Source organism: Tauraco erythrolophus, chromosome 7 (genome assembly GCF_009769465.1).
Source record: "Tauraco erythrolophus isolate bTauEry1 chromosome 7, bTauEry1.pri, whole genome shotgun sequence".
Taxonomy (NCBI): domain Eukaryota; kingdom Metazoa; phylum Chordata; class Aves; order Musophagiformes; family Musophagidae; genus Tauraco; species Tauraco erythrolophus.
Window position 1 is genome coordinate 9,712,238 of NC_141471.1, and position 12,301 is coordinate 9,724,538.

General features: G+C 39.9%; 2 protein-coding genes across 5 annotated transcripts in view; one reads left to right on the top strand and one right to left on the bottom strand.

The window, feature by feature from the left end:
- Positions 1 to 10,968, top strand: part of RNF32 (ring finger protein 32) — a 128,336-nt gene extending 117,368 nt beyond the window's left edge. Inside the window, 2 exon segments of the mRNA XM_086614842.1 lie at positions 2,037 to 2,192; positions 10,672 to 10,968. Coding sequence (XP_086470968.1) covers positions 2,037 to 2,192; positions 10,672 to 10,968 — 453 coding nt within the window.
- Positions 10,959 to 12,301, bottom strand: part of LMBR1 (limb development membrane protein 1) — an 81,655-nt gene continuing 80,312 nt past the window's right edge. For all 4 annotated transcript variants that reach the window (XM_086614366.1, XM_086614365.1, XM_086614364.1 and 1 more), the window contains one exon: positions 10,959 to 12,010. In XM_086614366.1, the coding sequence (XP_086470492.1) occupies positions 11,928 to 12,010 (83 nt within the window). In that variant the 3' untranslated portion in view covers positions 10,959 to 11,927. The remainder of the gene's footprint in view (positions 12,011 to 12,301) is intronic.

The window sequence follows — 12,301 nt, forward strand, 5'->3', positions numbered from 1 at the left end:
AACATGAATTAGATAAGGTTTAGGTAGAATCTTACCCTATTCTTCCTGAAGTCAGATTTTAAAAAGAAATCACTAAGAGCAGTTAAAATTGCAACGTGGAATAGATTCAGTTCTAGAACCTCGGTAACAACAGTTCAGATAAAACTTAATAGGACTGTCATTGCTTAATTGAATACATAATTGCATTAACATATTGAAGACATAGCCTGATTCAAGTGCAGTGCATGAGGATTTCATGTCTCATTCAGGAAGCCCACAGTATCATTGTTTGGATGCCACAAAGTGTAAATGTGGTGGGATTCTTGTTGGTTTGTTTTTTGTTTCACTGAAGGTCAGTGTGCATGTTTGCATGGGAGAGAATCCGATTTTTTTTCTTTCTTGTCAGTGAACAGTCATGAAGGGAGCACAAGATTACCCATCTGCTCGTTCCTAGATAGGAATTCTCTTGAGTACAGAAGGGGTTGCTGTTTTCCCTGGAACATTGTGATTTAAATACATACGCTATACAAGGGGTCTCAGGGGATTTTTTTATTATTATTGTTCTTTAAGTTAGTTAATGTTGATGCATCAACTTAAAGTAACAAGGTAAGTAAATGGGATTTGAGCTGACAAATGGATACCTCCTTTCAATATACTGTTGCATTAGAGATCATTTGGAAATACAGTAAGTCATAATTGATCTCAGCAGTGAATCAGATCATAAAATAAAAAGAATGCACAGGATCAAATCTAATGTCAAGAAGCAAACAACTTGCCTTACTTGATTTTCACCATTTCCCTTACCTGTATGTTTCTAATGTTTGTCTGAAGTCTATGTTGAGAAACATTACAGGTTTCACTGGAAGACATTTTCACATTATATGGACATGATGTTTTGGGATTTAAAAAAAAAAATTAACTGATTTTTTTCAGTTTTAGAAGGAAATTTAGGATATTGAAAGTTTAAATGAAACCTTAGAATGTTAAATGAGCTTTTCAGATAGTTTTTGTGGGATTTGGGCTCTTGATTCCTTTGGGTCTCAAAAAGTTCACTTTGAATATTCTGAGATATGCTACAAAGGGTCACTTTAGCAGTTGTAAGGGAGCCCAGGTCCTAGTAGAGAAAAGCTACTGAAAAAAAATAAAAGTGAATTGAAACAACAGGAAAACGTTCAGGTACCATCAGGCTGTCCAACCTTGACAACAACCCATCTGCCACCTCACCTCCCATTTCTCATCCCATCCTCCCTGTTTTCCCGTCAAGTTCTCACTCACAGGAAACGCATGGAGAGGAAGGCTCACATTGCATGGTCACAGTACAGGTGTTGAAGTGTTCCTTAAAACTGCTGAAAGCATTTGCAAGCAGAGTCTCAAAAGACAAGTCTAAGACTTGCGTGGCTCCCTACAGAACTTTCAGACATTGCGGTAGCAATGAGAGCAAGTGGCCACAACAAGCTGGGATTGCACTCAAGGTGATGATTAAATTTAAGAAAAGCCTTCATCGCCTTTAGGTATTTATTTTGCCAAGCACTGATGGGAGCATTTTCAGATAGGATGACCAGATTGCTCAGGCCTACGTGCAACACGCAGAAACACGTTTCAGGCAGTAGGTCATAAAAGGCTATGCCAAGGACAAGACCTAAGATGCCTCTTCTCTCATTGGGTGTTGTGCCTTTAGCTAAGCCCACAGCAGATGCCCTGGTTTCCCATGAATGACCAACGCTCAGTTGAGTTCTACATTTCCTTTCTCAAACACAGCTGTACCCTCTGCACTGCACACATACGGGTTACGAAAAGTGCATCTGTCTTGGGAAAGTTAAGTGATCAAAGTCCTGCGTTTTCTCTGATGGATAACAGTCCATCAGTGGAGTCTGGGGACCTGATGCTTTTAACCTCTACATCAGCCCTGGAGACCAGCTGCAAACTGGAACAAGATTCCATAGATCATGTAACTAATCAGGTCCACTTGTCCAGTCACTCACAATTCATCCACATATGGACTACCTATAAGTAACTCCAAATCTAACATCAGTCAATTTTCTTTTCAGGTTTAGTAGATCAGCAATCAACTGTTGAGTTCTTACAACATCAACCTCGAAGAATTTTTTTCTGAGATAGATTCTTCTATAGCTGGAAGTCAAGATGTGTTTCAACAGTTAGAAGGAAAAGAAATACTAGTAAGTGAAACCGACTGGGAGAAGATCCAGATGCAGGTTGGTTGGCTTGGGTTTTTTTTAAGTAGTTTTGCATTTGTAAGTTTTTTTATGCTATTTTGGTGTATGGCAGTCTTTTCAGCACAGCTCAGTGTTTTCCATTGTCTTAAATTTTGGTCCATCTGTTCCAAATTAGAAATATTAAAAAGTTTTTACAGTTCAGGGATTTACCTCAGCAGCATCTCCCTTCTACTCAGTTAAAGAGCCCAAAGAGGCTGCAGACAAAATTGAGAATCAACTTGTTAATAGCTTATCCAAATACGTTACAGTCATAAAACTTGGAACATTTGAACTGGCGTACTCCTGATAGATTCACCTTCCATTGTTTCACTACAGGTTGGTTGGTTTGGTTTTACTTCAGCATTTCTGCAAGAGATACCTGACTCTATCTGTATTGTGCCACTCAGTCCTCCCTTTCATCCTGCCTCTCTCCCTTCTGGTAACTGCAATCAGTTTCCACGACGGACTGTTCTGCTTTCTTGTTCACATTTGTTTCATCAAACCTATCTTGAAGCATTTGAAGAGTTTTCCTTAGGAGAGCAACATCTTTGTCCTTTATGTTGTTGATGTTATCCAAAGAAGATCCTCACATGTCGATAACTTATAGCTCATATGAACTGCCTCATTGAATGTAGCTGACACCACACATACTTTGGAGAGTTTTCAGATCCAGATCTTCCAAGAACAAAGGATTTTGTACAGACAATGGTACTTGCCTTGTATTTAGAGAAACAGGAGTTAGAAGGGTGCTGTTGCTTCTCTTTTATATTCGGTTTCACCTTTGGTCTTCCAGTATTTTTAGTCTTCCTCCCTCTCTCACTCCTACTTTGCCAAGAAGAATAATGGTATCAGGCCTATTCAGTTCATTTCTGTAACAGGACACAGGCCTGCAGATGTAGCAGAAAATGCAGTATCACAAAAAATAAAACTAAAGTGCAAAATACACACTTATGTAGGAATAACTCCATGCATGAGATGATTCACATCATAAACGTGTAGCAATGTACTGACTTTCTGTAGAAGGACATCCAGAAATATATTTGAGAACACAAGTTCAGTAGGAATGAATGATGTTACCAAAAAAAAAAAATTAAAAAAAAAAAGTACTGAAGACATGATGTATTGTAAGGCTGCAAACCAGGAGGTTTCTGTGTCTGGTTCTGAGATCTGCATTCCTAGAAACACATGAGGGTCTCCACAGGCAGGAAAAAGGATGATGAGAGGCCTGTGCAGAACAGCTGAGGGAACTGGAGGGTCACTTCTTATACAGAAGATAAAGACAAATGTAACCTTTCCGGTGTGGAAAAAGCTGGTGCAAGCAGAAGGACTTGTCTTACTACAGATGCTTGAGAACCAAATGAAAGCTTAAAGCGTGGCAAGGGCTGTTCATGTGTAGTGCCTAGAGACAGCTCAAAAACCACATGGCAGACAGTCCCTGCCAGGCTGCTTAAGTACCAGGAAGAACATAGGTATGTTTGATCCTCTGCAGCTGAACAGACCAGATGTCTCCAGCTGTGTGATTCTTGAACTTTAAAAAAAAAAAAACAATCTCCTGTGAAATAGAAAGCCTGAAGCTGTTCAAGTTTCAAACAGTTCAGGAAACATGGAGGTCAGGCCTTCAATATGTAAGAACTGCCCTTCAGTCCAACTATTGAGCTACTGAAAATGAAATGTATTACATAGTCAGCATGCCCTTCTATACACAAACCTCACTTGCCCAAAGTAGAGGGATCAAATTAATTGTTCACTTGTCTTAAACACAAGGGCTGTAACGCCTCTGAATGCACAGGAATCTCCATCACATACCATACTTCATCTATGTTAAAAACCTGACCGTTTGAGGATCTTAAAAGCATGTCAAATTGGGGGTAGGAAGGAAGAAGAGAGGGGAATGCAACTATTCACACCAGCTACTGATGGGATAATTTAGAATTCCACCGATTTTTTTTTTTTCATTGCTTAAAATAAAACAAAAAAAAAGCAGCAAAACTCCACTACAAATCACACTTTAACTTTATTGAAAACACAGTTTAAAAAAAAAAAATCTTCCTACAAAACATTCAGTGTAACATTTCAAACAAAGGAAAAAAAAAACCACACTACCACTGCTTTTCACAAAAAATTCAACCTGCTAAGGCAGTAAGTATTTGCATTTCCTTTTGTAACACAGCAAAGTATCCACAACTGAGAACATTATAAAACATATTTCTGGATGACCTAAAATAAACCAGGAAAGGTTTGGTGGGGAGAAGATATGTACATGGAAAAGTAACACTAAAAGCATAATTTCTCAGCTATGTTTTACCTTGGTCTCGGATAACATCCATGTGAAAGAAACATCAGCTGCTCAAGACTCTAGAATTTACAAAGCCCGAAGCACAAATCAGACCAAGGCGGACCGCTGATTCCATTCAACATCTCCCAGCCTCACACACAGTTAAGATTGTGCATAACTTTTATTTATTTTGTAAACTGAAATCTTAGCCAGTAACACTGCAGTGAAATACCTGAAAGCGCATGACAGAAGGTGTCTGCTGCCATTGTTACAGCAACAGCAACGCTAGTTCAGAACTGGATTTCCATGGTTGCGTCACCCAAGTCCACATGAAGCTGATCGCATGGGCCAAGACGTCTCCTCAATGGGAATTTTAGAGACAAAGCTTCACAAAGACAAGAGCAAAGTGCATTTTCTGTTGAGGTAACGCAGGGTTGGGTTCCAAATGCCACAAGAGAGTAACGGAAGTCTAGCCATATTTTTTGTGTATATGTGTTTCATACACTTTAAGATTTCCAATCCATGACCCAAATGTATCTTCTTTTTCTATCCATTTGTGTTAAAGTAATAAGAGTGAGGCCAAAGAACACAAAAATACTTTGAAACCTACGTTTAAGAAATGAAAAGTGGCTCAACTTTGTGTTGTTATATAAAGCCAGGGAGGAGAAAGTTACCTGCACAGATTTTGTGAATCTAATTCTGGCTCAGATTGGCAAAACCTGTGGCTAGGGGAAACAGGAGTTATGCACCACTTCGTTTTCTCCTTACGCATTTAAACAGATCCAACATATCCACAATACAGGTACCGCCATCATGCCATTGTTCTGAATGATCATTTTACATGGAGAAAGAAGGTCCAAAACACACTTACGCGCATGGAACAGAAAAGGTGCAGAAAACACGCGTGAAGAGGCTTACCTTGGCACCATGCAAAGTGTGACTTTGGTCAAAACACAGAAGAGTTACGCACTGCCGACACAGCGGAACGGTGCGTCGCAGTCTCTGACGAGTACGGCAGCACAGCACATCAGCAGCTGCAGTCCCACTCTACAAACTACAGGACGACCAAAGAGCAGTCCCCCAGCACATCCGCTACTCTGGAGTCACTGCTATCGACGTGGGCTCAAATCCTGTACGAGCACGTTACTCTCTCACTGAGAAGCTGGCTGGTTGCCTCACACTACTGGAAGTTAAAAGTACATCCGTATGCAATGACTAAACCACTTCCATCCAACTCCTAATTCTAACTTACATGAGCTCTTGGTAACTTGTTAGAGGATCCACTCTAACAACAGGATTGGTTTAATGGAATCTAGTGGTAGAAAACAGATCAAGCACAAATGAATGAATAAATACTAACATTTTCATAATGGAAAAACATTTCTGACTAGGGAATGTTTCTGTACAGGCTATGTGGGAAAAGAAATACATTAAAATCAAAGCAAGAGATACTTCAATAGTTGATATCTATGGAAGCACTGAATACACGAGGAATGCAAAATAAAGTGCTGTTCATGAAAGGAGCTTCATCCAGTGATGCCGACTATAAAACTTGATGTAAGGGGTGGCGGGGAGCAACAGGAACACTTGAGGTTAATACACAACAAACATTTAGAAGCAATTTAGAAGCAGTATCCCAAAGTGCTCATGTAGGTACAAATGAATAGTCAGATACTTAAAGTCTTTAAGAAGTGGGATTTCCTAATTTCTATGTTTAGCTGAGGTCTTAAGCGATTTAAAAGCTTTATCTGCACTAGTTTAGATATGTCAGGATTATCAACATTTACAGGATATTTCTTACACTATTGCTTTTGCCTGTCTGGAGTCACCTTCTGTATTTGTTAAAACGTTTAATGCTATGTATATAATAAAAACAATAATCTATGAGCAATAAATGAAACTCAAAAAGTTGCTTAGAAAACTATGGTAATTAACACAGAACGAGCAAGCATCCTCGGGTTTTCTGTTAACAAGTAAGAGCCACTTTGACAAGTTCATGGGCTTCTCTAAATTTGAAGTCAAGGATACTGTTGCACTGTGAAAGGACACAGATTTTTCAAAGAACTTACTGAGTTCTTTCCAGTGCTAGTGAATTCCAGTGCATTTGGAGAACATTCAATTAACTTTTCTATACTGATGATAAATGTGTTTCTTTTTTCTCTTTGAAAGAAGAGTTTGAGGTGGTTCAATTGTGAAATGTTTCAAAAAACCTTCTCATTTAAGTCTCCTGCTGGTATATATTCTTACAGATCATACATCAGATCTATGTAAATTCTTCCTGGTCTGTTATTTCACGTTTTGTGTACATCGAGAAGAGGACCGGTTCTTAACATCAATGCCACAGAGTAAGATGAATGACTTGAACACAAAAAAGGGAAAGCAAGCGAGATGTTAGATGTCTTCAAGAATTAAGGCCAAATTTAGGAAAGTTTCATCCCACTGAATGATCAGCTGATCATCATGAATGATCCACATTACTAAAAATATATTTTAAATCTTTAAAAAATTCATTAAATTCAGTAATGTGGAATTTTAAAGATAACTAGAAAAAGAATGGAAAACAGACTGTCTGCACAAGTGAGCTCCGCATCATTTCCCATCCTCGTCCCTCCCCACGAACTATTGGGCACAGTAAGGATTCTGGATGTCACATTTAGCCTTAATTCCCCACCAGACGTATTGTCTTCCTAAGATTCTGGTCGATATTGTCAAGCTTTAATTGCTAAAATGAAACTTGTAAGAGATCCTCTCTGGATGTGGTCTGGGGGGGACATGGTTCTATTCAGAACCATGCAGCATTCTTGAGGCAGCAAGAAGCCATTCAAACACAGAATGGCCTGCAGAGAAACGTACAAGCAGAAAATCCTGAATGCCTTCTTAGTCCCAACAACACAGAGCTGAAAGCGAAAAGGTACAGTTCGAGAACATGCACAGCTATCGCCTGCAAACCCTGCGAGTCTGCAATCTCAAGAGTCACCCAGTTCATCACCTACAACCGTGTGTAGCAGATGGACAAACCATGGGCTGATCTCCTCACACCTGGAACAGAAATGGAGCATCACAACTCTTTACGACAGCGTCGGAGACTGTTTGCCTGAGGTAAGGGCACTGGGCAAGGTAGAAAAAGGTGGCAGAAGTTATCACCATCTGGGTGGTGGCTGTTGGCTTAGATTGCTCTCCCTGAATGAGATGAATTCAAAAGCACTGGTTTTGTAAAGTTCCAGTGCTGTTCATGAGACTGAAATAACTTGCCAGTTTACCAACAGAAAATTCCATATTCAGGAGCTCAAGATTTCAGCTCCTGAATATACAGGGTGGGGAGGGAAGCTGGTGTATGCAATATTGTCTCAAGTCAGCACTAAAATAACAAAAATGCTAACACTAAGGGGTAGGGGATCTTAGTTCCTTAAAGCATTTAAAGGTTCACAGTTCACATCAACACTTCTTTTAAACAAAACTGAGCGCATTTCTTTTTAAAGAGGTTATTAACACGGCCTTAGTGTACTGTCTCTGGTTAAATGACTTTACCTAGGTTAAAAAAATTGCTGTTTTAAAAAAATCAGAGTATCCATAAACCACCAGGATTCAGCTGTCTTCCTGTATTTGGTATTTCAAAATTACAGATACTAGTCCCCTAACGATACGGCTCAGCTGCTGTAGGTACACTGCCTGAGCCCATCACGCTTCTGGAAGAGGAGGAAAAGAAAGCAAACCTAGAACATTCCTAGAAAATTAAAGCAAAGTCACATGCATGAAGAGGCCAATTGCTCTTTGTTTCTACCTTATTCCTTTCTATTTTAGATTGTAAATTCTTTAAGAAAAGGGCTGTCTTGTCTCTACTGCACAGCAGTGGGCACAACACGTGAAGGAGCATCACCTGCTACAGAGACATGGGCAAGGAAGAGAGACCTGGTGGGACAGTCACGGGCTGCAGCCCCCTTCGCACTCGTCACTCCCAGTGACATACTGGAGCACGCGTCGCTCTGCAGCACCCGCTCGTGTGCTCACCCCACGAAGCACACGGCTGCAGGAGCTCCTGTCTGTGCCGGCCCACTGCGGCACACAGCCAGGCCTCCGTGGTACTCGAGGGGGCACTTTGCAAGCAGGCAAGGAAAACAACTCGTCAAATCCTTTAATTTCCATGACACTAAACAGTCAACAGAGTAAAAGGTATCAGAGGAACAGGGCCAAAGATAAACATCACATTACAGACAGTAAACAAATCTTTCTATGAATGCAAAAACTGTTCCTTGCACAGGAACCGATACTACTATTTTTTAGCTTAAAGTGATATATATGTGTGCTTTATGGTTAGAAATGCCACAATATTACAGTTCTGCCGCTGCATTTAATACTGTGCTACCTACACAGAATAAAGCCAAGAAATGGCTAACTTAAAACGCTTAAGTTTACATCTATTTTTTTGGTCTTGTGTAGTACCTAGTTAAAGATGGAAGCATCTATGTGCTTTTTGCCTCGTAAGAAGTGAGGCAGATGTTCATGTTACTAAGATCAGCTGTATATACCTTGAAGGTATAGACCACCTGACTCTACATGAGTCAAAATACTAGGAATGTATCGTCAATATCCATTAATGAATTACCAGTTGCATGTATTTAAGTGACCGTATGCTTCTGTGAAAAGTGTATGGTGACCTGTATCTCACACACAGTATATCTGAAAGAAGCACTGTATCTGTAAGGAAGTTTTGCACAAGCACGTCATTTTCGAGGCCAAAGGCATATTTTAATGTGGACAGTGTCACAACATAAACAGCTAATTTTAAAACAAAACACTGTCGCTAATTACACAGGGTAGTTCTGAATTTCTCCTCCACCTTGGAAACTACACAGGGTCTTAACCATCCTCCATATTTCAGTGTAAAAGCTTCACTAACGTAGCCTTAACCCACACATCTGTGATCGCAGAATCCCACCTGTTCCAGGTGGGAACAGGCGAGGCTGTTAACGTTTGTTTTAAAAGAGAATTTTCAAGTCTTGCCTGAATCTCGGGTGCATATCAGCAGGAACTGTCTCTGCTCAATTTAAGTAACTGCCCAATTCACTTTCGGAAACCGCCTACACATCATAATCCCATCATCTTCTATGTTCTTGGGTCACTGATGCCAGGACAAACATCTCTCCAAAAGCATGAAGAGCAAGACCTATGCTGGTTCACATTCCCTAGATTTATTCCTTAAATTCATTTCTTCAGTTTCACAGAGTATATTTAAATAACTGTCTTAAAGTTGTAACAGAAATATATTCATAAAGCTAACTAGCCTCACACACCACAATTCACCAGCTCCATTAAGACATGAGGACAATTTTGGTCACGCAATCACTTGCATGGACAAGCGGATACATTTCAGTTATTTTTAACTATAATGCTAATATTTAAGGCTACAAGCTCTGAGAATACCTGAATGACACCCCTAACTAATAAATCTTCCAATATTTTAAATGTAAACACATTTTAAAACAACTTTTAATTACAGCTTTCTGTTCTTGGTTGCAGAACTTTGATTCAAACAAAGATCTCTCACTAAAATGTCAGCATTAAATTCAAACAACAGAAAAGATGCTTGTAAATCTTAGTGAAATCAAGCAATTTTACTTTAGGTCTTCCAGGACTCAGTACAACACATCAATAGTCAGTTTAATAAGCCTTGAATCTATACTAATCACGCTAAAAAAAAAAATAACTCTCTAGTAACATATTTGCTACAGCAATATTTACATTATGCCTCAGTTCAAGTCAGAAAAAGCAGCCTACGAAAAAACTGAGAAATCCTTGTGTACACTGGAGCTTGATTTTTGAAGTACTCCAGAGGAAAAAGAAAAGCTCACATTCACACACACACAGCAATAAGGTCTACAGCCCAGAGCAGTCATCTCAGAACAGCCAAAGGGTTTCTGACACAAGGTTTATCTAACTTCAGAACCACACTGCAGAGCTCACTGCCACCGCTTGATCATGTGTGAGACCTCAAACTGCAGACAGACATACTTGTTTTACAGAAACAGGACATCAACAGGAACGTCATCTGACTTGCGGCATAATGGGCACACACCAAAGGTGTCCTCATTCCAACCTGTATGGAGATTACTTGTGGCAGAGCAGGACAAAAGGGCAACCAGATCTGGAATACTTACTTGGGTTTTGGTTGGTGGGTTTTTTTTCTTTATTATAAATTGCTTGAAGGATTCCTACGGCTGCAGTAATGCCAAGAAAAAGGACGTTACCACCCACCAATGCCATCCTGAATCTAAGGCCTCTGAGCAGTTAAACTGTAACGCCACAGAAATTCATACTACCAAGACTGAACACAGCAGTTTTACTTGCCAAGCCACCTACGTGGTCACCTCTAGAAGCTCAGGATGTCATGGACCATATCTACACATACAGGCCTATGTACATGTTCATGTGAATGTTAAAAAACAGGCTAGTGAAAGATACCGATTATGCCACGGAACAGAAATCCTGGTAACTATAGTATAAATCCAGAGAAATAATTTACTTCAAATTAAAGAAGATTGTAAAAACACTGCAATTGCAGCCTCCTAGGCCTGTGCTACTTGCATTGATTACAAGTACTGCTTATACACAGTAGATCATAAAGAAATTTACAGGGATGTACTTGGTAGGGTAAGTGCCCTCCACGGCACAACAGCTTACACAACTGCAGGAGCCGTGACGGGGGGTCTACACAGCTTTTTACAATGCATACGAGGCTCAGATTTAACACTGACGTTAATCTTCATCTTGTACTTCGCTCTATTCGATGAGGCATTGTCTGGCTACCAGTACAGCAACCTGGCACTTACAGCTCAGAACAAAAAGCCGAAAACGCTGGCTTTCCGAGGAAGCTTCGTGACATTGGGCTACCAACAGCCTACTGTATCCAGCACGAAAAAGATTGTGATTCCTATCAGTAACTTGTCATTTTTAACATGCTCTTAGTGGAACTGTGTATTTACTGTCAAAGATACCTACTCCAGGTAGTTTACGTTTCCAGTAAGGGTCATCTAGGGCTTCAAGTGCATCTTCTTTTTTCTTTTTTTTCTTTTTTTTTAACCAAGTCCCAAAGTTATTCTTTATAGCTGTGTCTGTATAACACAGGAGGTACTGTGCATTCAAATGGTAGCAGGTTTATGTTTAAAGATATGAAACTGTCAACAAATAAAAAGGAATGCATTATTCTCTTCAGCTTCCAGTCTTCAAGGCACCTCCTGCATTAACTTACTGGGAAATAAACAAGCAGACCAAAAGTTCACTGGTTCACTGGAAAGAGAAGAATCTGATATACTTAACTTCCTCAGAAGCACACAGCATCAAAAAATGAGACAAGGTTGGACCCAAATTATCAACAAATTAAATCAATATAAAAATGCTGATGAGATGACAGGAATGCCATGAGGTTGATGTTTTCAGCTCTGTTGATTGCAGGTGATTGCTCATCACAGTGTTTTCTGATGCCCATTTGCAGACGGCTTTGTCTCCGAGTCTCTTGGATTGTTTGACAGATGAAGTTTATCTAAACCTGCAAAACATTACGCAAGAAAGAAAAACTGAGATTCTTCCATGTTTCCTGTATGCAGCTGTTCAAAAGAATACATACAAACCAAACTGGACTTCACATTTGGTGAAGACCAGAACTGACGTTCTAGCTCAGGTAAGAATTCCTTCTAGGAAGTTCCCTCAGTTGCGTTTTAAGCGAGAAAAGGCCATTTCAGTGGGCTTCTGCTTTGACAAAGCATGGAAGCAAGAGAAGCCTAACTTCACACTGCTTAAGTCAGGCTTAGGTGTTAACAACTGAGAAAGACTTGCAATC